This window comes from Anabrus simplex, chromosome 7 (assembly GCF_040414725.1).
Source record: "Anabrus simplex isolate iqAnaSimp1 chromosome 7, ASM4041472v1, whole genome shotgun sequence".
NCBI lineage: Eukaryota > Metazoa > Arthropoda > Insecta > Orthoptera > Tettigoniidae > Anabrus > Anabrus simplex.
The window spans coordinates 22916587-22943176 of record NC_090271.1 but is presented as its reverse complement, the minus strand read 5'-3'; the positions used below and the strand labels follow the sequence as shown (position 1 = coordinate 22943176).

General features: G+C 39.7%; 1 protein-coding gene across 1 annotated transcript in view; it reads left to right on the top strand.

The window, feature by feature from the left end:
• LOC136877663 (pro-resilin-like) overlaps positions 1-13715 on the top strand; it is a 70461-nt gene extending 56746 nt beyond the window's left edge. The window contains exons 3-4 of the mRNA XM_068228695.1: positions 6041-6202; positions 13413-13715. Coding sequence (XP_068084796.1) covers positions 6041-6202; positions 13413-13715 — 465 coding nt within the window. The remainder of the gene's footprint in view (positions 1-6040; positions 6203-13412) is intronic.
• Positions 13716-26590: the final 12875 nt, after the last annotated feature.

Sequence of the window (26590 nt, the reverse complement as noted above, 5' to 3'; positions counted from 1 at the left end):
TGCTTATGTCCGACCTCCCTTGTTCCTTTCCGATCCCGACTCTATCGGGTTTGCGAGACCTAAGGTGCTTTTCTTTTCTTTTCCACGCCCTTCCTGACCATTCCATTTTTTTAAAACTTTACCTTCATTATTCGAAGTTTCGGACCTCTACACTCTCCCTTCTGATTAGTGGTAAGAGAGGATGGCTGTCCAATTGAATTTCCTCCCAAAACAATAATAATAATAACCAAGCTCGACAGATGCACTCAATCAAGTGCGGCCACTATTCGGGAGATAGTGGGTTCGAACCCCACTGTCGACAACCCTGTATATGGCATTCCGTTGTTTCCAATTTTCACACTAGGCAAATCCTGGGGCTTTACCTTAATTAAGGCCAGAGTCGCTTCCTTCCCACTCTAAGGTCTTTCTCGTCCCATTGTCGCCATAAAACCTATCTGTGTCGGTACGTTGTAAGGTAACTAGTAAAAAATAAAACAATAATCATCACCATAAGCTCTACCATCTGAGGTAGGCAGCCAGGTTTTTATGATCGTCTGAAGACACGTCTTCAATTACATAAACACGACAGAAACAAGGAATAGTGAATACATGTCTCCACAGTCAGGAAGGGTAACCAGGCATAAAACTTTTCTTCACCTACATTAGTGCCGACCCAGGACAATTAGGTAACGATGCCAGGAAATAAAACAGCAAAAGAACTCTGATTATTTTTTCACAAAATAAAGACTTCACTTGTTAAAGCCCGCCTTGAAGCGTGAGGCGTGAAGTCTATTTGGTCTGACACAGTTCGAGTTCCGTTGGTCAAAAATATTTCACTAGCACAATGTCGACCGGCAGGGAATAAGGGGGTAATAATATACCATTTCTAATCACTAGATTAGATTAAATCTCAAACCTCTCCTCACTCCTCATGTTGTGTCAGGGTTTTTGACGCTGCTGATGGTGATTCGTCCGTCGGAAGGGGACGTAAAACCTAGTAGGCTATGTGCCGGCACCGGGTTTCACCCTATCCCTTCCTACTATCATATCGCGTCATTTTTAATCCCATTAACTGCTATGATGACGTTGACGCTAGGATGGGCATCCAGTCGTGAACACTTGCTATGGAGATTCATCTCATTTCATACCCGACCCCGAAGAGATATGGGACAAGAATTGGACAAACACTTGTTAACTGAGGCGCGCTCTAGCGGGTTAATTAAAGGCGTATTTATTACTTTTATTTTTCCTTTAAAACTATCATGGAACCCTCCATTACATTTCTATCCATTTGATTGAATATTTCATCATTTTATTTTGCAAACATCGCTGAGAGTTACATTTTATAAATCAGGCAAATTTTAAGAATAAGGTGTATTTTTGCTTTGACCTAATGAAATTTGTAAAAAATATGACCATAGAATTAATTGACACATAAGTTACTTCTTTGTTAAAACGAAATGTTAAAATAAGCTACAGTCGATCCTCGATATCTCGAACCTCCATTACTCGAATTTTCAGTATCTAGAAGTAAGTTTGTCTTATTCTTCACGTGCAGTTATTTCTCTATTACTCGAAATTCCCTTACACGAATTTCTCAAAGCAAACATTTCCTTCCTTGAAGCAAAAAATACTCTGTAACTCGAATTTTGTGCAAAATTAATTGTGCAATACTGTATTTGTGTTTTGTGACCAACACTTAAGAAGTAAATAAAGCTGGGAGCTAATATGACGGGAAGCGAAAAACTAAAACTTCTAATGATCGGAAAATCGGCGAAGCCTCGCTTTTTCTCGGGTGTGTATTTATTGCCGGTCACGTACGAAAGGAACCCGCGAAGTCGCGCATGAGAAGCTCCATTTACGAATCTCATGTGCGTGATATTGACGAGAAGTTTCGAAGTGAAGGGAGGAAAGGTTAACAGCAACAAACAAAAGAGACTAACGGATTTTTTTCCAAAGGTGTTAAGCGAGGTAGGTTTCTTGTTTCACTACTGTATGTACTGTGTCCTGTCTTCTGAAAAAGTTATTGTAATCAGGGTTATAATTAAAGCGATGTCTTAAAATAGAGTTTCTTAGTATATTTTTAAGTAGGCCTACTGTTAAAATAATGTAATCAGATACACATGATTCAATTATGTGCTCAAAAATGGTATTCTATATATCTCTATGACTCGAAATGAAATGTATCTCCCGAGGTAATTTGAGATATCAAGGTTCTACTGTATATATTACATGTTAAAAGCATTAAAATATGTTAGTATGTTGTCTCACGGGCCGCAGAAGTCGTGTTTGCGTATCATATAGTTTCGCCATCCCTGCTCTAGGGAATCTCAATACTGCCCAAGGAATGTCTGCGAAAGGACAAAAAGTGATATCCAGTCTATGAAGTGGCGGACTGCTCACGGCCGTGACGTGCAACTGCTACCGTTTGAAGGCGCACGTAAGCCGGGTAGCCGTGGTTGACATGGCGCAACCTCCGCCCCATTGTTCCCTCCTCCGATCGCCCGTGACGCAATGAAGCAAGTGAGAGGCATCACGCTTCGTTCTGTGACCTCTCAACCTGACCCACACCTTTCCAACCTGCTCTGATTATTTTTATGGCCGTAAAAATTTCTCCCCTCCTTCCCACAGCTTACAAGATTCAATCACCAAGGCTATTTTGCTATGCAACACCATCTTCTTAAAGCGCATCCCACGTTCTTGAAACAGATAAGGACGCTGGAGAGGATGTGCACTGTATATAAGGACAGCGGCGTCTTACCCAGAACATCAGTTGGCTTCTGCTCTCCACACAAGCAACATTCACCCCCAAGAAGAGACAGCACCATGACTTGTATAAAGGTCTGTATCCACAGATATTACTTACGAATTATCATCATAATTAAATTACTACTAATATTTCCTTCGATTTCAGAAACTGAACACTTAGAAATATTTAGGATATTCCTATAATAATTGAAATATATCGAAAAGTGCCTTTGCTGGCGAAACGTAGTGTTTACAGTGTGGGATAGAAACATTTTGTTACTTTCATAGCTCTGTCACAGTCTCGTCCTTGGCTTTGGCAATATGAAGGTGACTGAGGTATGAGGAACGCTACTATTAATTAATTAATTAATTTATTTATTTATTTATTTATTTATTTATTTATTTATTTATTTATTTATTTATTTATTCAGAATCAGCAATAGCATAACGCAGAATTACAAAGATCCGAATTATCTACAATAGATATTGATGCTTGTTGTTTAAAGGGGCCTAACATCTAGGTCATCGGCCCTCGATAGGTATTAATCTAAAATAAAGATATATAAATACAGTATTTACACAGGACACAAATATAGGCTACACAATAAAAACTGTAAAATCCTATATAATACATATTTACATAAAGAACGACATTAACAAAGGAAAATATATTTACAGTAAATACAGGAGCAGAAACAGGAAAGAACAAGAAGGAAAATTAAGTTATACGAGAAATATCATGACAGAATGAAGGATTCGATGCGAAGATATCTAGGTTCTTGGTATTAAACATTGCTGAAATGCGTACAGAAAAGGACCTTTTGGGTGAGAGGAAGCCGGGAGTAAGGAATATGGAATAGGGTCTTCATTCTGGTACTACGGGATGGGACGTGGAAGGGGAAGAAGGAAACTAAATTTTGCTTCGTATAGCAGCTTCAGGTCTGCCATTCCCTATACAGTCACTTCCTGTTAAGAATGATGTGAAAATGTTATTCACAGGATCGATTGGCGTGTGCATTTCAGTGGACTTGGCATACTGGTATATAATACCAATTTCTGGCTCGATGAGGAAAACAATGGAAATCTTAACTCACTCTTTGTTTCCCTAGTACGCCTCTTCAGTGACTCTTAGTCCATCTATGCCAACTAATGGTTGTTGTTGAGGATCAAACCAGCCTTCGGGCTGAAGACTGAACATATTTAACAAGATAGTATTGAACGCAGTCTCCCTTCACCAGCTAGCACTGTGACCGTTCATATTTATATATTTTTCAAAAGACATCAGTTCACAAAGCGTGAATGGCCTCAAGGCTCCTGAAGTTTTACAATTGAGGCGATGATAACCGAAAATATTAAAATTATTGCATTACAGAAAGTAAACACTTGATGATTTATTACTTAGGAGTAGTATAAGGATTTAAGATTGTCATACCATCACTATAATTTTTTCTAAAGTCGTGTGTTGGAATCCAAGCTTTTTCAATGTTTCTCGTGTATGCTTAATGACACTGCCTCTGCTTCCAAATAGCAGACCAATCACGGAGCAGAATCATAATTAAGTCATTTTTTCATTTTGTGAGTGATGTTTAGGATATTCCCATCACAACTGAAACGTATTTTACAACACAGCCTTTCCTCACCAGCCAGAGATGTAAGCATACTTTTCTACATCTGAGGCTGGATATCTAATTCATCTATGAGTTTCTTCTACGAGACAGAACTCAACACTCCGAACATTGAACAGTAAATATCTAGTTTTCCAGCCTCGTGAGTCTCACAACTGAACATTCAACAAGTTTTTAACTCAGTGATAGCAGTTATTTAAACTAGATTTACACTTACACTATAGTTTAATTGCTATATTTCTATGAGATGAAACATTCTCTGCCTTGATATGCTTTACTTTGTCCATTGCGCCAACCCGTAATTGCGGGAAGTCATTGATTCGTTCAATAAATATATATATTTAAAACAGAATACGAAGCGTTTTTCAATAACACTCTCTCCTAATGGTGCAAATTAAGTAATATCCACATTTATTACAAAGATAAAGGCAAACTAATTCGTAAGTCAAAAAGCAAAGCAAAGCAAAGTCTTCTCCGTACAGGCCATGAAGGCCCTTGGAGGGGTGGAAGGTAAAGGATTCCACTATCCGTAACCTCGGCACTAGATGGGGTAGAGTGGTTAGCTTGGTACTCATTTTTGGTACAGGCTGAGTGAACCTCAGGGCCATGTGCACTTCCGGAAGTGGAAATCTTCTTTCTTAAATTTTAGGGCTTCCTGACAGCGATTCGAGCCCACGTATTTCCGGCGAACCGAGCTCGCCTTTACTGCCTCGGCCAGGCAGCCCCTGATTCGTAAGTCAATATACATGAAATATTTTTCGATGATTTGATTTCTCGAGAAGAATGTAGATCAGATTACTTCAGGAGCCAACGATATTTTCAGTACTTCAAGGCAAATCGTGTATTATGTTGACCATGTGTAACGACTGGAACAATTGTACTCTGTGGAAAAGCGGGGCTAGTTGTTAAGTGCCAGGGTACCGGAACGACTGGTGGAAAAACGGGACAGTCCTGTAAGTTATTTACAGTGGAGGGTACATTTTGATATTGGCTGTAACACATGTGATAATAATCACATATTAACAACTAATTAACAAATAGTTAAATGTTTCCATTAGTCCAAAGTATAAGGAATATAATATATTATAATATAATATATAATATATATAATATAATATAAGAAATCTAATATATTTTTCTATTGAATCTCATTACACATTTTCGAATGTAATCATCTTCCATGTTTCTATCGCATGAACAAGAAGTACTATGGAAATGTATTTCCACTGGATCATTCAAGATTAATACAAATCTGTCTGCTTGGCTGAATGCCCAGTCATGTGGCCTATGTTTCAGGGCGCTCAGGTTTGATGCCCGAAAAGGTTAATTCCTCCAGCTCGGGAACTGCGCGTTTGAGCTTCTCTGAATACTCCTCTTTACATAAAATGTACAGACCATACTACCAATTAGCACAGAAATACTTGACTGTCAATACAACCCTCCTTCGTGGCGTTGGCGTGGGGAAGGGCATGCGGCTGTAAAACATGGCCACTTTCACTTGGACACAGGGTGAAGGAAAGTCACCAGAAGGTTGAAACACAGCGAGCAAAATGATGTGTTCTCAGTAAAATAGCACTTAACAAATAGGTTTTTGTATAATAGTTTCAGTGCAGAGAATCAGTCAAAGAGGAGAGGGAAGAGAACTCTTCAGAGCTGACAGCTAACTGACAGAGTTTGTCTCGTTTCAGATCTTGTGTGTCGCACTTGTGGCATCTCTGCTGGTGATGGACGTCACCGCTCGAGCGGCTCTTGGTTATGGCAGAGGACCCGCTGGAGGTGGTGCTTTCTTCAACGCCGCCGGTGGTGGTGGTGGTGGTGGATTTGGAGGTGGCGCCGGAGCTGATGGCCCGGTAAATATATGCTAGCATCTCATTCACTGCAGGAAATATAGTAAACATAGTTCACTGTAGTAGAGTTAGTGGTTCTCAACCATATGAAAACTTCTAAAAAATGCTGTTCTAAAAATATCTTTTCACTCGGTCGAAGGCTTAAATGTTGCGTTGTGAAAACATGAAAGAAATATCTACTTTAATGACATCACTTAGTCACATTTACTCACATGCACCATCAGTGTTTATTGGTGCTATATATGTAACAAACCTTTTTTTTTTCTCGCTTAATTCTGCTAGTACATTTTTGATGTAGTTTGTCAGTGTGAAAATGAAAACGAAACTAAAATACAACATTTCGGGCTATAGATCATTTGTCTACATAATCCCTGAGTAAAACCATAGACAAATCTGTTCATTCTGGAGAAATATCAACTACCCACAAATATGTACCACTGTTTTTATTTTAGTGTTACATTTCTACTTTCATTTGATTTCGCGGGAATACATGGATTAAAATATATCTTCTTACATCCATTCTTATCTCAAAAGTATCTTGAGAAATAAATCGTGTTGTTCGCTTTTATATTCTTAGTTCACAGAGCCCTTAAGTTAGACTGTTTTCCATTGAACGTAATTCCCTCCCAGAGATTCCTTGTTCAAAATGTCACATTCATTCCTGGTTGTCATTCGTATTTCAACAATCAATAAATAAGCACTCTGATGGGTTTCCTAATGAAGCTGCTTAACTTAAAATTCCCAGGAGAATATTTTCTTCTCATTTGCCCATAAACGAAATATTCTGCGCCATTTTCGAAATATTTTCCTGTACAAGTCAAATATTATTTACAAGCGTTCTACCTATACTGTACTGCATACACAATGATAAATACTTCAAAAGATGCGATTGTTCGCTTCCTGTGAGTAAGAAAATGGGACAGCCTTGCATTCAAGGTCACCTCGAGCGGAAAATCGACTTGGATTGGGGAAGGCAACCGCTGTACCTGAAACACTTTTTATTCCCTTGAAAAATAATCACTTTAACGTATCTTAATTACCTGTCTGCTCCGGTCGGTTTCCTTAGTGGGAAGCGCATACATTATCTAGCAAGGGAAGAGGAAATATATACCAGTAATGAATGTGTTATCAATTCATTTGTTAGTGAAATGGCCTTGAAGTTTGGAGCCAAAGTTGAGTGAGTTGATTCAGAACCCGATAATAACAATAATGTGTTTTTTAATGAATTTTGTATATTGCAGTAGTGTTTTTTACAACCCATGCCCGGTGCCATGGCTAAATGGTTAACATTCTGGTCTTTCATTCAAGGGCTTCCAGGTTCGATTCCCAGCTCGGAAGGGGATTTTAACTTTCCTTAGTTACTTCTTTTGGGTGTTTGTTCTACCTTCATCATTAGAATTCATCTTGTGTAGGCCTTCATTCCGCGCAGGTCGCCTACGCGGCGTCAACTCGAAAGACCTGCAGCAGGCCCCTCCACAGGCCATATCCAATTATTATTATTATTATTATTATTATTATTATTATTATTATTATTATTATTATTATTATTACAACCCGTAGGCCTATATTAAACTTCACTCAACTACAATGCTCTATCATCTGCATCTTCCTTACTTAAACTTCTTCTAGCCATACTCCTGCATAAATGGTTAGCGTGCTGGCCTTTGGTCACAGGGATCCCGGGTTCGATTCCCGGTAGGGTCCGGGATTTTAACCTTAATTGGTTAATTCCAATGGTTCGGGGGCTTGGTGTGTGTGGCGTATTCAGCATTAGAAATCATCCTAGGTAGGGCCCTCATCTTCAAAGACATGCAGGTCGCCTAATAGGCCGTCTACTAGAAAAAGACGTGCACCAGCCCTCTCCGGAGGCCATACGCCATTATTATTATTATTATTATTATTATTATTATTATTATTATTATTATTATTATTATTATTATTATTACTTCTGTTTTTTCTCTGATTTTTGTTTACCATATTTTATGCACACTCCTTTAAAATTCCCTTTTTGGGGCTAACTTATTTATTTAATAATAATAATAATAATAATAATAATGATAATAATAATAATCGTATGGTCTCAGATACTCTGTGGAGGCATTCTAATTTCATGCCATTTACGCTACCTTCGGATCAATTTCGAAGTTCTGTTTTATTCTACCAGATGGCAAACAAATCGGAACTCTTAAACGTGACTTATCGATGCATTTTAATTAGTTTTGTCACCTCCATGGGGGTGTGCCTCAGGATGACAGGAGTTTTTTCGGTGTGAACACCGAATGTGTCATCAGGAGTCCATTACATTACGACAGAGAGTGCCGAATGGACTTATTTCTAACTTTGGAACCGACGTCCGACTTTCTATTCCTAGTCTATAGAGGAAACTAGTAACACAGTGATATCCATGTGCTTGTTCCCAGTGCTGTCATATCAAAAAAATCAGTGTCTTAATACAAATCAAGGTACTGGTTACCATCAGACCTCCTGAGCCAAAGTTTACTTGATGTTGCTTTCTGCTACTCCATCAACCAACAGCGAGTGGCTTTACAAGTCCAATGTTGCTTTTCGCATTTTTCACGATACTCGCTGTTTCGACACAGGTACACAATTTATTTTTCCATATTTGCTTCAGCTGGATCGTATATTATATTTAAGGTCCTTTAGTGGCTTGTTGAAGCTTAGAAATTGTAGATGTTGCAGCCATCAGCTACGTATCTGACAGTCTGTGTTTATTCCGACGGGTTCATTTCTATGAAAGACGACTGGGCTTGGAATAAAGTGCAGATAGCCTAGATATAGGTACAGTCTCATGATTTACTTGAAGAGTTGGGCTCCTCTGAATGGTTAAAGTGCAATTCGAATAATGTTAGCCCAGAATAAGGCAATCATCAGTACAACTGATCACGTCCGACCATAGTGCGGCTGCCGTTCACATTACGCACCCGAGACAGCGTGTTCAGTTCCTCTTCAAGTCGATGCCATTTGAGGTTTCTAAGTGTCCGAACCTCTATCTCCTTTCTTCAGTCAGTCTAAAATATTCTTCTATCCTTCTGTAATTTCTGTGATTTTTGTTTTCCTTACTTTATGCATACTCCTCGAAAATTCTGTTTTTGTGGCTAAATTATTCACTTGATAATAATAATCATAATAACATCCGTGTCTTTGGCTTCTGGTATTTTAAAGAACTCCTGAAGGACAAAATTATGGCATCCCACGATCTCTTAAATTCCATAGCATTTGATTAGTATTACTGTTGCAATCTGTCACGATTATTTCCGCTGCTTTTTAAGCACACGCCTGTTTAGAAAACAAAGTATAACGGCCGAGAGGATTCGTCGTACTAACCATACGACACTTTTGGGTTCTTCGGGTCTCTTGCGCCATGGGGTTTGGTTTGATATGGTTTCTTAAGTACAAAGTGCTTATAAAGTTAATGCTTCATGTTTCTAACATGAAAACTGTACCTTGCTGTACTAGAATACGCAGTTAGATAAATACATGGGGAAAGAAGGGAAATGATGTCATATTTTTCTCATAGAGATACACGCGGAAATGTATTCTAGAAGACTGTTTGTAAACTATAGCTTCGTTTGCCAGTAGTGGAGTGCCGTGATTCATGTATTGTCGGTTAGATCAAACGTCCTTGATGGCTTTACGATACTGTTAGAGTTAGTAATTACTCTGGAGCTGGGAGTACAGCCATGCATTACACTGCTGAGCAACTTCTCCTCCACAAGTTCATTCCCCTCCAGTACACGGATGGTATTTCATTTAATACCCTCATTATCCTTGAAGTTCTGTACGCAGAGATTGCTCCTTGAACGACCTGGGATGAGATTTACAAGCAAGTATACAGCAGTAATGTACTGGTTTAAATAAGTGAACCTTAAGAGTTGATCATTAAGACATAATCCATACACAATTTAGCTGTCGTAGGAAGTCTGTCGATATGAACAACAATTCCTTTCGAACAGAAAACCTCTGTAGGTCTCATAGGTTTCAATTTTCTGACAATTTGTCAATTTCCTATTTCAAAGCAAGTTAGAATAGTAAGGACTGGTTCCTTTTCTGATAATTCAAGGTATGAACGATTAGCCATCAAACATGGCAAATTAATTAACATACAAGGTTTGAAATTTTTTTTGAAAAGTAATTTCTATTCCAACCTCTTCCTCTTCCAATAAGTATTTTATTAAGAGCATACATGGATGACCGAGCGAGTTGGCCGTGCGCGTAGAGGCGCGCGGCTGTGAGCTTGCATCCGGGAGATAGTAGGTTCGAATCCCACTATCGGCAGCCCTGAAAATGGTTTTCCGTGGTTTCCCATTTTCACACCAGGCAAATGCTGGGGCTGTACCTTAATTAAGGCCACGGCCGCTTCCTTCCAATTCCTAGGCCTTTCCTATCCCATCGTCGCCATAAGACCTATCTGTGTCGGTGCGACGTAAAGCCACTAGCATACATGGATGAGATTGTTTCATTAAATAAATATAAATATAAATATAAATATAAATATAAATATAAATATAAATATAAATATAAATATAACACAATAATCCCTCTTTCAGTTCTGCATTGTTTTACTATGTAAGAAATTTGTACAGGTGTGATCAACAATGTAAAACATATATATTACAAAACTAAACAACAAAAACAACTAATAAAGACGTTGAAAAGAAGATTGAATAACATATTCATAGAAGAAGATGTGAAGATAAGTTATTGTAGTAATTTATCAAAATTTAATGAGTTCCCAAATTCGTCTTTTTGAACTTTATAATTATCATTCTTAAACGAAATATATTTGCTTATATCAGGGGATAACACGTTATTATTGTTCTTTATAGGCGCGTATGACAAGTTCTAAACATCAGATTGTATTCTACTTTTCTCTATTTCGATGAATAGTACATAATTTCCAACTTTTCTCTGTCGATAGCCGCAGTCGCTTGAGTGCGGCCAGTATCCAGTATTCGGGAGATAGTAGGTTCGAACCTCACTGTCGGCAGCCCTGAAAATAATGGATTTCCGTGGTTTCCCGTTTTCACACCAGGCAAATGCTGGGGCTGTACCTTAATTAAGGCCACGGCCGCTTCCTTCCCACTCCTAGCCCTTTCCTGCTCCATCGTCGCCGTAAGACCTATATGTGTCAGTGCGACGTAAAACAACTGGCAAAAAAAAAATTTTCTCTCAATTCGTCACTCCGTTCAGTATCTAGAAAGACACAACTTGTGTCCTAGAAATTTATTATTATTTTTATCTGGTTTTATTTTAGCCTTTCGAATGAGAATTACAAACCCATGATTTCTTTATATTGAAGTAAAAGTTTGGAAAAATGGCCATTAGGTTAGGTTAAACTTTTGCACTCATACGTCGGATAAGTCCAACTTCGCAATATCATCTGTTGTGCTCGTAAATCGGAAGTAATAATATGGCTTGTTTCAAGAACAGCGCGTTTTTACGACTCATTTAAGCTTTTACCACCTCTCGGACAATATGATTGGTATTAAAATAGCAATTCTTGATCTTGGAAATAGATAAGGAACTCTTCAAGCAGCTGCACACTGATAGCATAACAACGGACTATGCTGAGTGTAGTAACACACAAAACTAAGAAAGACGATGAGAAATCTGCTTCTCTTCCAAAACCACTTCAATGAAATTGGACTTTCATGACACATAGGGTAAAATGTACCGACCAAGTTGGCTGCGTGTTTCCGGGAAAGTAACTGGGATGGTGGGTTCCAACACCAGTACAGGACGGTTCGCCATTTTCACACAAGGCAAATTAACTTATGGGGTTACATCATAATTCAGGCCACAGCCCCTTCCTTCCAAATCCTAGCTCCGTCTTATTCCATCGTCGCTATAAGATATCTTTGTTGTGGCGTGACATAAACAGGTAGTAAAATATCGTACTTGACCTTTTGATTACTAAAAACGTACCAGAATGATTGTCATCGTAGGTGTGTTCTTCTGGTACTGGTATTCAAGTGTATGTGTGGCCCTTTCTACAGTACGACATATGGTGACATCTATCTTTCTGCTTTTGAATTATGCCCCGAGTTGATGTTATTCATCGATTCGGACTGGAGAATATTTCTGTATCTCTACGGCAGTGTCTGAGACTAATGTCAAGTATCGTGTTTTGTAAACGATCATGGCGGTTGCAAGTCATTTACTGAATGGAGAAGAAATATTCAGAGCTATTATTAGTGTCTAGTCAGATATCGATGAAAATTAGAGAATGACTCTTCGTCGGCAAACAGTAGTGACATTTCGGACTGAGGCACTGGAAATGTAATTTTGTGTCTTTTGTAGAATTCATGTATTAGGATCACATGCGATGGGAGATTATTAGGTATGATAAAGGAATCAGTTTCAAAAAAAAGCTAAGAATATCTCAAGAGGGAAGGCTATTCCAGATGTTTGAGAGGTTGTCCTTAAAGGGTTAAAATAAATTAACGGTAAAAATAGTCTAAAATCGTGAAGTTACCTAAAGATTCTGCATAACCACCATTTAAGTAATCTTGCAAAGCTTTTATTTCTGGTTTATATTATTTTTAAAACTCTAAAGCAATGATAAGGGGCAATCAAATGAAAACCGAACACCCGCCATAACACACGTCCGCCCGAATGTTGGGAACACTGCTGTTACGTATCGATACTGCCATCGATGTGGTAGGAGAACTGCATAGAGCAGCTGCACGCAGTTCTTGGATTATGTTTTCTGGAGGCTGAGAATGCAGGAGTACGCACGGGGAACACTGCATGGCCATGCCGAGTGTGCACGAGTGGTACAGGAGATTCCGAGACAGGCCCATCGAGCCGTTATTCCTCATGTGATAGGGCGGATTGATGGATTTATCTGGGAAAACTAAGGAATTACGGAAAAAGAAAGACATTCGTGGACGTCGGTTTTCTTCGGACGGGGAAGTGCAAGTGTGGCTGTGGTTGTGGCTCCGTCAGCGGCCAACCTCTTTCTACATAACTGGAATTGATGGCCTCGTGTCCCAGTGGGATAAATGTATTAACGCCTTTGACAATTACTTTTGAATAAAATCATTCCATGGTCACGTTGTAGCGGCTGTTCGGTTTTCATTTGACTGTCCCTTATAACTTTCCATAAAACTGGTGCTGTATAACCAGACAAACGTATTCGTACGTACAGATAAAACATCACGTGTGTAATGTGCCTAACTGTCTGTTTCAGCCACGACCATACAGCTTCCAGTACAACGTTCAAGATGCTCCCAGTGGAAACGACTTTGGTCAGAACGAGAGCAGCGATGGTTCTAACGTCCAGGGAACGTACTACGTGGTGCTTCCTGATGGCCGTAGACAGACCGTCAAGTACACAGCCAACGACGCCACGGGCTACGTAGCTGACGTTCAGTACTCCGGAGGCGGTGCTGGAGGTGGTGGTGGCGGAGCGTTCGCGGCTCCTGGAGGAGGATTTGGAGGAGGATTTGGAGGAAGACCTGGAGGAAGTTACCTTCCGCCAGGAAGAAAGTAGAGGCCACCAGTGATGACACACAATTCTGATGTATCGACAATGGAATGTGAAGAAGTGTGTAACATAATTCATGTGAAGGCAATTTGAGGGCGATATCCATATTCAATATCCATTCCACTTCCATCTCATGAACACTTCTACTTCATTTCATGAACATTTCACAAATATTTACTTCAAAGTTATTTTCCAGTCATTTCGTAAAAAAGAATATTTTCCAAAAACGCGGTGTTAATTTACAGTATCAGTGAACTGAAAACAATTAAGAAAATAAGGTTAGTTCTCGTTAAATTATTATACTTACTGCTGTTTTGAGGAGGCATTTCTTAAAAATTACGAAACACCATTACTTGACCGTACGATTTTGTCTTTCACCATCATATCATCACAATAATTCCCAGAATTTAAGAGCTTTAAATTAATTGAAGACAGACTGCAAACAGGGATTTACCATTATCATCATCATAAGAGGATGTGAAATTGCCATTCATCAGTACACCATACTGTAGGTATTGTAACATTTTACATAAATTATGTTATGATGTTCTCTTAATTGTTCTTGATCTCTGTTAATGATGACAAACTGAGCATATATTCAGAACCCAGGTACATGAGCATGGAAAGAAAAAGTCATTCAACGCATGTTGTACAATATCCTCATTGTATTTTATTTCCTTATGTTAGTATTTTCCTAGTTCACTATGAATGCATGAGAAAAATGTCTGATTGAATGGGTGTGAATTATCTAATTGTATATCAAACGAAAATCTGATAATAAATATTTACGACAAAGTTGCATTGTTTCATTCTTGTGACCTTTTAACGGATGTTCTTATTCTGAAGCACCTCCTCATCCCTGAACTCGAAATTAGATCTGCGGCATTCTTTACTTCTACACCTCTCATAATTTGCTCCTTAAACTTGAGTCTAACCACAGTCGTCTTGATCTCCCTCCACTGCTCTTACCCTGCATAACCGCGTCCATCATTCTCATATAATCTATCCTTCTCCATTCGCTTCACTTGACTCCACCACTAAAGCCAGTTAATATGCAAAGTTTCATTTACCAAATGTGTTGGTAATATCAACCTTTATCTCTTCTCCCTCTGTGAGTGGGGACGGTCACCTACCTGTCGTAAGAGGAATCTAAAAGGGGGACCAGGGGCTCTCATCTTGGGAGCGCGTGTTGGCGACCAAGGTTCCCCTAGCTGTGTAGAACATTGCTTCTCACTTTCGTCTTTCCTATTCCATCTCCTGTGGTCAACACTGACCTCGATGGTATTAGGTTTGCGATGCTTAGATTGGTCTTTCATTTTGTGACCCTTCCCTTTGTTTTGCCGATACCTTCATTCTTCGAATTGTCAGACCTCTTCCATTTTCCCTTTTTTATTTAGTTATTCACCAAGAGAGATATCAGCTTACAAAAGGTAAGTGACGCCGAGGTTCCTGAAACAAGCACACAACTGTTTGCATTGTTTAGTATTATCAGTGTGTATCGTTTAGTATTAGGATTGACTCCCTATCACATGAAATACAAACGGTGATGGAGAATTTTAAGTAAGGATTCACAGTGTACTTCTTTGTGGGTTTCCCATCCTAACGATCTCAAGGATGAGACTAAAGCACTTCAGACTTTATGATGTCTTGCGTTCAACAGCAGTTCACCATTGGGGCATCAGCCCAGTACGTCTTATTGCTCTTAAGAGAGGTTGCTTGCCCAATTGTACTTCTTGTTAAAAGGTAATCACCACCGCGGCCACATCGTCAATTCGAGAACCCTCTTGCCATTGTTCCTACCTTGTTTGTACCAGCAAATCATTGTGGATATCTTCGTGTTACGTCCAATTCCGATCAGTAAAGACAATCTGATAGCAGGATGGTGTAAGGATAGTTCCTACTTTCTTACTCTTTATAGCAGCATCTAGTTGCACTTTGATTCAGTTGTGCTTACTATACTACCATTTCAGAAAAATACAGCTTCTAGATACCTGGAAGGATCCATCAGTCCCAGTTTTGTTTTCCAGACTTGAAAACTTTTCCCACTGATATCACTTTATTGTTTGAGGTGCTAATTCTCGCATAATACTACCTATACCTATTTACAAGCTCCCATAATGTTAATGTAAATTATTATTCGTACGTCCACATCAATCCTTCAAATGTATTTATCACCCAGAGATTGCTATGTAGTATAATTCTATTTATTTATTTATTTATTTATTTATTTATTTATTTATTTATTTATTTATTTATTTATTTATTTATTTGTGGCGAAATTAGGACTCTTGGCCCTCTCTTACACTTAACCACATTATGCGGTTTGATAATGAATACAAACTTAATATGCAAACTTAATGCACTGTATATAATATAATAATATAACTTAATATAGACTATAACTAAAAGATCTACATCCTACTGTAGGTCTAAAATGAACAAAATAAATTCAATATTAATATTAAGTACTCTATATAATATAGCAGTAATTTATGTAAACGTTTGGGAACTATTTACTCAAGACATTCACTCACGCATTCATACATAACTACATAATATAGCCTACGTATTCAAGAGGATTTCTTTAGACTGTCCATCTGAGGAACAATTTCTAATTCAGGGGGTAAAGCATTCCATTTTCTAGCGCCCGACATAAGGAAAGAATTACTGGAGGGCAGGCAGATGTGCGAAGTGGAGGTATTGCAATTGTTAACCCAGAACGTGTGTCACGGTCTTGAAAGGAAGATAGAAAACGGAAATTACTGGAGAGATATTCAGGTATATTTTCAGTCAAGAGTCGATATATAAGGGTTCGTGCATGCTGATTTCTCTGCTGCTCTACTTTTAACCAAGAAAAATTGTGCATTAAAAGGGGATACATGCGAGGTAAAATTCAATGAAAAATCTAATGCAGGAGTTTAGAGCTCTCTTCAGTTTCTTATTTTGTTCTCTGGTAGCATCCAGCAACACAACATCACAATAGTTAAAAATTGGAAGTATCAGTGTTTGAACCAGTCTTATTTTTAAGTTGAGAGGTAATAATGTTTGGTGAATCTTAAGGGGATGAAGTGATGAATGAACTTTCCTGCATACATTAGTGACATGCTCATCCCAGTTCAAAGTTTCATTTATAGTGTCTCCAAGGCTTTTTACTGATTTACAGAATGGGATAACAACGTCATTTAGTTGAATAACTGGAAGTTCCATATAGAATACTTCATCTTTGACTTGCCAGATTGTAACGCATTTTTGTTTGTTACCAGAACCAATAGTAAGTTGGAATTTGATTCTAAAAGGTAGTTATCAGATTTTGATTCAAGGTCTTGGGCATTTGTCATTGGTTTGTTGTTTCTCCATAGAAACGTCCCTTTTCTGCAGTATTCAGTCTCGGAAATTTGATTTGCAGCAACTCTTTATGAAGACCGACTTCCACATTGCCGATTCAGTTCTAAATAATGTTGAGAGAAGACTCGTTGACTACACATCAGCTTCCTTTTGAATTTTATCCATCAACGTATCCTTTCGGTGTCACATGCCGAGAAAAGACTATTGACATCTTGAGTAGAAACGTTTAACTATGTAGTTGGTTTTGTGGTCCGCCTGTGGTGTTGTATCACATTAATTTCATAGAGGTGGTGGGGTAGCGTGCCTGCCTCTTGCCCGGAGATCCCGGGTCAGGGATTTTTCTCTCGACCTGAGGGCTGGTTCGAGGTCCACTCAGCCTACTTGATTATAATTGAGGAGCTATCTGACAGTGAGATGACGGCCCCGGTCTCGAAAGCCCAGAATAACGGCCGAGAGGATGCGTCGTGCTGACCACACGGCCTCTGGTAATGTGCGGGCCTTCTAGGTGAGCAGCAGTCGCTGGGCAGTCCAAAGCCCTTTCAAGGGCGTTAAGTGTTTGGGAGTTTGGTATTTCTTTCTTTATTTGGTGGGGTTTCGTGGTGGTGTGCCTCTGCGACGCCCTTGTGTTGGACAGCCGGCCACATATATATAGACAGATCCACTACAGCCTTAACGATTTCATCATACAAATATTGAAATGTTCAATAGGATGAAACAAAATGGCGTATTGCTGGGAGCGTCCGAGTACATGTTCGGCGCGTCAGGTGCAGGTCTTTTGATTTGACACCCGTACGCAACGTAGGAATCGTGATGAGGACAACATTATGATGAATACATCTACACCCATCTCCGTACCAGCGCAATTAACCGATGGTGGTTCAAATTGTCGACTCTGACGGGAATCGAACCCAGGCCCTCAGTTACCAAAGGCCAGCACTCTAACAATTCAGCCATGGAGCTGGACCTCAGGCAGAGATAAAAGTTCTTGCGTATTCATTGGGTCTACAATTTTCAGAAAATCTACTCTCAGTCCTTTTTATTTTCCCTGTAAACCCACCCAGCAACATCATTAATAGTGAGCCTTTAATAGGGCCTCATTCTTTTAGCTAAACTACGACTTGCTGCATTTAAACAGGCTACTTCCTTAATCTGCTTACCATCCAGGATTGGTTTTTCTCTCGGACTCAGCGAGGGATCCCACCTCTACCGCCTCAAGGCCAGTGTCCTGGAGCGTGATACATTGGGTAGGGGGATACAATTGGGGAGAATGACCGGTACTTCTCCCAGGCGGTCTCACCTGCTATGCTGAACAGGGGCCTTGTGGGGCGATGGGAAGATTGGAAAGGGTGGACAAGGAGGAGGGAAGGAAGAGGCCGTGGCCTTAAGTTAGGTACCATCCCGGCATTTTCCTAGAGGAGAAATGCGAAACCAAGGAAAACCACTTCCAGGATGGCTGAGATGGGAATCGAACCCACCTCTACTCATTTGACCGCCCGAGGCTGAGCTGACTCCGTTCCAGCCCTCGTACCACTTTTCAAATTTCGTGACAGAGCCGTGAACCAAACCCGGGCCTCCGGGGGTGGCAGCTAATCTCACTAACCACTACACCACACAGGCGGACACCGGATAATTCAAAATCCATAATTACAGCGTTAGGTTCCAATTAGTTACCTTACTGCGTTACATTGGTCTTTATAATCTCATAGATACGGCTACAAGTGTCTTCCGTTTTCCTGGTGGTAATAGCAAATATGAGTGGCAATGCAATACATTGTACCTAGCCGTTTAATGTTACTAGTTGTGTGAACTAAAGGTACCGTCTGTGTAAATGCACTCCGAACTGCAAAGATGTTTAATGTTCCTTACTTGCATTCGGGAGATAGTTGATTCGAACCCCACTGTTGGCAGCCCTGAAGATGATTTCCCGTGGTTTCTCATTTTCCCACCGGGTAAATTCTGGGACTGTGCCTCAATTAAGGCAATCGTAGTTTCCCTCTCCCTGCTAGCACTTTCGAAACGTCGTCGCCACAAGACCTATATGTATCGGTGTGACGTAAAGCAAACCGTTGGGAATATAAATTTTTCTTCATCATCCTGCCCAGTGTTAAACATGAGGAAACTTTCTCTACGTTGTATGACGATCGTAATCTGAGTCTTTCATCTCAAAAATCACGTAGCGTCAGGAGGGGTATCCGGCTTTAAACCCATGGCAAAAACCAAAATAAGGCTGGGTAGCTCCAGCGATTCCAGAAATAACTGCGATAAGCTGAGAAAAGCCTCGTTATATATTTAGCTTATGTGTCCGTAGTAAACCCCGTCAGGAAGTCGTAAAATTTAAGAAACGAGATTTCCACTTCCGGAGGTGCATATGGGCCTGTGGTTCACTCAGCCTACACCAAAAATGAGTACTAGGTTAATTCCTGGGGGCAAAGGCGGCCGGGCGTAGAGCTAACCACTCTACCCCATCACGTGTCGAGGTTAACAATGGTGGAAGCCTTTACCTTCCACTCCTTCAAGGGCCTTCATGGCCTGTACGGAGGTGACTTTGCTTTGCTTTGCTTTGCTTGTCCGTAGTAAAAAAAAAAACTTTTTGTAAATTTCGGCGAACGTGATATATTCTCAGAAGAAAACATCAACAGGCAAGCAACTCAATGTTTAAAACATTCTAGGGATACGAGCTACGAATTTTAGGTGAATAAATTATAATAAAGTATGATAATATATTATTTACTCCTAAAAATTACAAGCCTTTTCTTAATCATCGTTATCGGTCGATTCACGGCCAACTCGATAGGCTGTGTTCGATTAGATTAGCAGTTTGTCTTTTCCTGCCACTACGAGCGTTAATGTGAGTCAATGCATTGTTTCATTTAAGCCCTCATGAGTACATTCGGTGTGGATATTTTTCAAAATATCCTGAGGGTATTGAACCAAGGAAAACTAAAGTAATTAAGTTAATTTGGCTAGGAATTAAATTTAAAAAAGAAAACGAGTAAAGAAACAAGCGATTTTAGGTTGTTTTCCGGAACTACATTTAGACCGGAAGTGATTTCCGAAATTTGTTTTTTAGTTTGATAGAGCTATTGAAGACTCATAATTTGAAATCTATCCGGGACCTTTAGCCCTTCAACGTTCGGAAAAATTGAGGTCGCTGCTTAATTTTACGTTTTTCGTAGTATGAGGACTCGTACTTTGTCTGCTAAGAAATGATTTTAACATTAAACTTCTGTGAGTGATTCCTTTACGTATCATTATAATTCTAAAAGCAGAAACGGTAGCAAATTTTACTGGCGATTCCAAGGAAGATTACATTATTATTGAATAAAGAATGGTATGAGGGAACGAACATACGACGCCAATACAGCTGCAATCGAAACCAAAATAATCACAGGTTCTTCAAGTGAAAGCGTAATGAATCAATCGAATGAAAATCTATCTAGTTAAGTAGGAGCACAAACAAGAGAGGTTCTCGCAAATATTCACGGGATATTTTAAAAAGAGCAGTAAACATGATGATGATGATGCTTGTTGTTTAAAGGGGCCTAACATCTAAGGTCATCAGCCCAGAGCAGTAAACAGAGAACAAAACCGTGGACTTTTTCTATAACTCTGTTTTGTTTGTGGGCTTTTTATACATTGAACTTCTTGTACATTGCACTGCTTTGTTTATTGAAGTGTTTGTGTCCGCCTCTTTGGTGTAGTGGTTAGTTGCCACCCCCAGGAGGCCTACGCTCGATTCCCGGCTCTGCTACCCAATTTTAAAAGTTTTACGAGGGCTGGAACGGGGTCCACTCAGCCTCGGGAGGTCAACTGAGTAGAGGTGGGTTCGATTCCCAGCCCACCCATCCTCGAAGTGGTTGTTCATGGTTGTCCACTTCGCCTCCAGGTAAATGCCGGGATGGTACCTAACTTAAGGACACGGCCGCTTCCCTCCCTCTTCCTTCTTTATCCCTTCCACTCTTCCCATCCCCCACAAGGCCCCTGTTCAGAATAGGAGGTGAGGCCGCCCGTCCTCTTTCCCAATTGTATCCCTCTGACCCAAAATCGCACGCACCGGGACACTACACTTGAGATGGTAGAGGTGGAATCCCTCACTGAGTCCGAGGGAGAAAACAACCCTGGAAGGTAAACTGATTAAGAAAGAAAGAACTGTTCTTATATTCATTTTTCTGTTTGTTGAATTTGTTTGTACACTGGAGTATTTTGTATAGTGGACTTTTCTTCTTATGCCATTCTCTTATTGGTCAATTTTGTTATGGACTTTATTCATCTTGGGTATTATGCTCTGGATCAATTGACCTGTAATGGAACAGTCGTATGTTTTATTTTCATGGATGCATTGAATGCTAAGCCCACCTATAGCTGGTGGATTTCTTACCGTGTGAGGTGAAGTTAATATAAATTAGTTTAATCTCCTTTCCGTTAAATTATCACGATGCCATTACTGGAACCTTATATGTTGTTCTTGTTGTTGTTGTTGTTGTTAGTTTTTTAGTCGTTTTCGACTCTCCGTGACCCCATAGACCAAAGTGCGCCATTTCTTCCTATCGTATACTATTTTCCGAAGTCTTTCTAAATTGAGAGCCGTGGCTTCCTTGATGCCATCAATCCACATGATCCGTTGTCGCCCTTTTCTCCTGTTACCATCAGTCCTCACCAGCATTAAGGTCTTTTCCAGTGAATCATGTTTTCTCATAATATGACCGAAGTACTTTAGTTTTTGTCTGAGTATTTGACCTTCCAGTGAACAGCCTGGGTTGATTTCCTGTAATATGGACTTATTAGATCTCTCGCAGTCCACGGAACTCTAAGGAGTTTTCTCCAACACCATAGTTCAAATGCGTCTATTCTTCGGCGCTCAGCCTTTCTTACTGTCCAGGTTTCGCTTCCGTACATTGCTACTGGGAAGACCATAGCCTTCACTATACGAATCTTCGTTCTTAAAGTTACGTCTCTACTCTTGAAAATGTTATCAAAGTTGGCCATTGTCTTCCTCCCAAGCAGCAAGCGTCTCTTAATTTCATGGCTGCAATCGCCGTCAGCAAGTTATTTTGGAGCCCAAGTAGATGAAACTAGGAAATACCTCCATTGTTTCACCATTTATATGCCAGGAGGTGATAGGTTTAGTTGCCATGATCTTTGTTTTCTTGACATTCAACCTTAGTCCAGCTTTTGCACTTTCTTCTTTCACCTTCATTAGTAGATACTTAAGTTGTTCTTCACTTTCTGCCAACAGGGTGGTGTCATCAGCATATCTAAGGTTATTTATATGTATCCCACCAATTTTAGCTCCAGTTTCTGTTTCATATAATTTGGCATTCCTCATCACATACTCTGCATATAAGTTGAATAAGTAAGGTGGCAATATGCAGCCTTGACGTACACCTTTCTCAATCTTGACCCATTCAGTTGTTCCATATAGGGTTCTCACCGTAGCTTCCTCATCAGAGTAGAGATTTCTCATAAGGCAAATAAGATGATCTGGTACTCCCATAGTATTGAGTACTTGCCACAATTTATTGTGGTCGACACAGTCAAAGGCTTGAGCATAGTCAATAAAGCATAAGTATAGGTCTTTCTGGAATTCTCTTGCTTTCTCCATAATCCAGCGAATATTAGCAATTTGATCTCTGATTTCTCTGCCTTTGCGGAAACCGGCCTGTTTTTCAGGTAGTTTTCGATCTACATACTGCCGAAGCCTATTTTGCAGGATCTTGAGCATAACCTTCCTGGCATGCGATATAAGTGCGATTGTTCGGTAGTTTGAACATTCTTTAGCGCTGTCCTTCTTTGGAATTGGGATGAACACAGAGTTTTTCCAATCTTTTGGCCACTGCTGGGTTTTCCATATTTGCTGACATATTGAATGTAACACTTTCACAGCATCCTCTCCTAGGATTTTGAACAGTTCTGCTGGGATTCCATCATAACCACTTGCCTTATTGTTTGCAATACTTTCTAGGGTCCACTTGACCTCACTTTCTAGGATATCTGGTTCTGGCTCTGACAACAGAGTAACTTCATCATCAGGAGTATTCCGATCTTTCCTGTACAAATTGCCTACATATTTCCTCCACCTTTCTTTAATCTGCTCTGCTTCAGTAAGATCTTTTCTATTTTTATCTTTTATCATCTTTTTAAATTTCTCCGTGCAATTATAGGCTCTTTGTGAACAGATAATATCAACTTGACTTCCGAACACATAACACACGATATGCTTAAAAAAAGATTTAATATCATTAGCATTTATTAATGTACAGTAATAGATCCAAGAAACTGTCTTGAGAATCGCCTCTGTCTATCTTGATTTTACCAATGTTTTTCTAATTTGAAAAAAAAAAAATAACAATAATTAGAATGACATGTTTATCGTACTTCCAATTGCAATAAATTAATTAAGAGGTGGTGAGGTGTTGAAATTTGTTCCACATGAGTTCTTTAACGTGAAGGATCGTAGCTTTATAAAACTTTCAAAGACTCTGGAAAAAGAAGTTGGCCTTCTGCCTGAATTTGCGATTTCATTATTATTTATTTTGTAAACAGGGTGTGTCTTAACTTGGGCCCGAAATATATGCGATATCATAACATACGATTTTTATGTTGAAAATATGCTCTAAATTAAAACAAAATACACTTACCAAACGCATTATTTAATTTTCACCCAGTGCTAAATTGATAAACTGTTCCTTTCCTTGAAAAATGATGGATGGCAGTGGGTTATCAACAGTTTTTCAATATTTTCAGGGGTCAATGACTTTCTGTTGTCGGACAGAGTTAATTTATACTCTGAAAACTATCGTTCTACGTCGACGGACGTAACTAGGTAATAAGTGTACACTTGTACTGACTGCAGAGAATATTCTTCTGGCATAGACTGCCTGATTCCATTTACGTAGTTGCTTAGGGATTGCATCTTCTTCAGTCTTGTCTTTGAGTCCAGCATCGCAATGAGTTTCCTTTTAACGTTTTCTCCAGTTTCACTAGGGACACCATTTAAACAACTACTGGTGTTTTGAATTAACTGAAGGGATTCGTGTAGGGGTGCACCGCGAGTTTCTAGGCCCTTAGTCACCTTCGACAGCCACGAATAATGCACATGGATGAAACTGATATCTTGATATACACTTTGTTGACGAACACACGCGGTATGACTATCATCAATATTTTTTAAATTACATCTTTCACTTGATTAAAGTTCTCCTGGTAGAATCATACTACGGATAACAAAACCGAGCTCGATAGCTGCAGTCGCTTAAGTGCTGCCAGCATCCAGTAATCGGGAGATAGTGGGTTCGAGCCGCACTGTCGGCAGCCCTGAAGATGGTTTTCCGTGGTTTCCCATTTTCACACCAGGCAAATGCCGGGGCTGTACCTTAATTAAGGCCACGACCGCTTCCTTCCAATTCCTAGGCCTTTCCTATCCCATCGTCGCAATAAGACCTATCCGTGTCGGTGCGACGTAAAGCAAATAACATTTCATTCTTTTTACGGATAACAAAGTTCCCCATCTTGTGAGAACAGGTGAGGCAGATGAGTTGTGTACAACTGTACACGAACAGGTGCTTTTAGGAACAATTTTTCCCACTTGAAGTTATTTTGTTGACAGATGCAGTCTATGGACCGAACATGTGACATGGATGAGATTTGGAAAAATATTCGAAGAGACTGATCAGCTTTCAAGATATACGAAGATGCATCTATGACCAAAAGGTGCACTAGGCCACAGAAGTCGCTGGGAATCGTTAACAAATCTTTCGAATGTAGCATGGCTGTTTTTTCTAGCACTTCGCACGAAAGTAAATGAGATTTGCAGGTTCTTCTGCACATAATTTACGCACTATGAAGTCTGCAATGCATCGACCACACGAATCGGTTGTTTCATCTACCGATATCCAAACACAGTTCCCTCTTGTGTCAGATCGTAGCGAATCCACGACAGAAGCATGCAGTGAAAGTAAATAATTCATCTTAAGGCTCGAAGGGCCATGGCCTACCAAGCAAGCGCTGCATTGACCGAAGGTCTGCAGATTTGAGGCGTCGTATGGTCAGTGAGACGAATCCCTTGGACCATTATTCTTGGCTTCCTAGACCGTATTAGAAATAAAGAGCTTGAAAATTCAAGGTTCAGTCGGGACAGAGATGTTACAACGCATGTCACCGTCAGTGAAGTCATCTATTTTGATAAAGCAAAGAAGATTGCATTTCTCATAGAGATTTCCCGTCCAAATACTTGTAATCTTCAGACAGCAATAGCAAAAATATTTTCGACTTACAAAGCAACTGGCAATGGGATTACGACAGTTGTAGTAACTTCACTCACCAATTACGTTTCGAATAGTCTTATCTTGTTTAGGAGACGTTCTCAATATTTTACTTCTGACAGTTCATTAACCAAATTCAACCTACAACCATCCACTCATGTAAAACCTTAAAAGGCTGTTCTCCTGAATACCTAACGTATTTTGAGGAAGTTCGTAGGTACAAGTTCTCCTCTTCATCAAACTTCTTCCCAGCGTGAGGATCCAACGATTAGAGAGAGGCAAGAGCAAGAAAGCTTAACATAATTGCAACGCAGTCACTTAGAGATTTACTCAAAATTTACAAAAAATATCTCATTACAAATAGTGCACTAAGTTACAATAAGTTTACCACGCAATCACATGGCCTATAAATTCAGATACAAATTCAATATTTCTGATATTTGCAACATTACAAATTAAATCGACGGTAGATGGTATTTGGGCCCGCAACTCGTAATCCTGATTGTATCTCTACGCATTACATTTTCTGAGTAATATAAAAGAATTTCTGAAGTAACTTTAGTGAACACGTATGACTGTTACGATGAAAAGGAAAGCTAAACTAACACATTAATGCGGGAGAAAATGATTTAAATGTGACATTCCGTAACTTTGGTCACGGGATCTTGTATGGAGGCTCGGTTTCCGCGCTAGAATGTCAATACAATCAACCCCCCGCTTAGATTATGTATTCTATGTATTCCTTAGGAGACTTTAATGAAGCCTGAAAAATTTTTAAGCTGAGAGCAGTTAGAATGACTGTCATTCACCCTGGCGAATATCCATGGAATACCATTCTACTGTGGGACTAGTTCTTGTAGCCGTCCTTTGTGGGTTAGGTTCTGAAAAATTGCAGAGCCAACGCCATCTGGAGGATGAGAGTGACAACGCGCACCTCGAATAACAACACTCGGTCAGAGTTATGTTATTTTTGATCCGTTTTAGGGGCTCTGGGCATGTAGTCATCGTAGTTTGTTTTTCGGCTAGGTGATATTATAGCATTCGAGAACAGGAGTGTTCTCTCCTCCCCCACTTTTTATTATCTTTTACTTATATTTACTTTGTTCCTTCTTCCACGTGTTTCTTATCTTTCTAATTATCCAGTGTAGATGATCACGCAGTTATGCACCTCACGCCTACAACCACCACTAACCCTACGTCTGAATCAATAGCTAAATGGTTAGCATGCTGACCTTTGGTCAGAGGGGTCCCGATTTGTTTTTTCATATTGAAAGA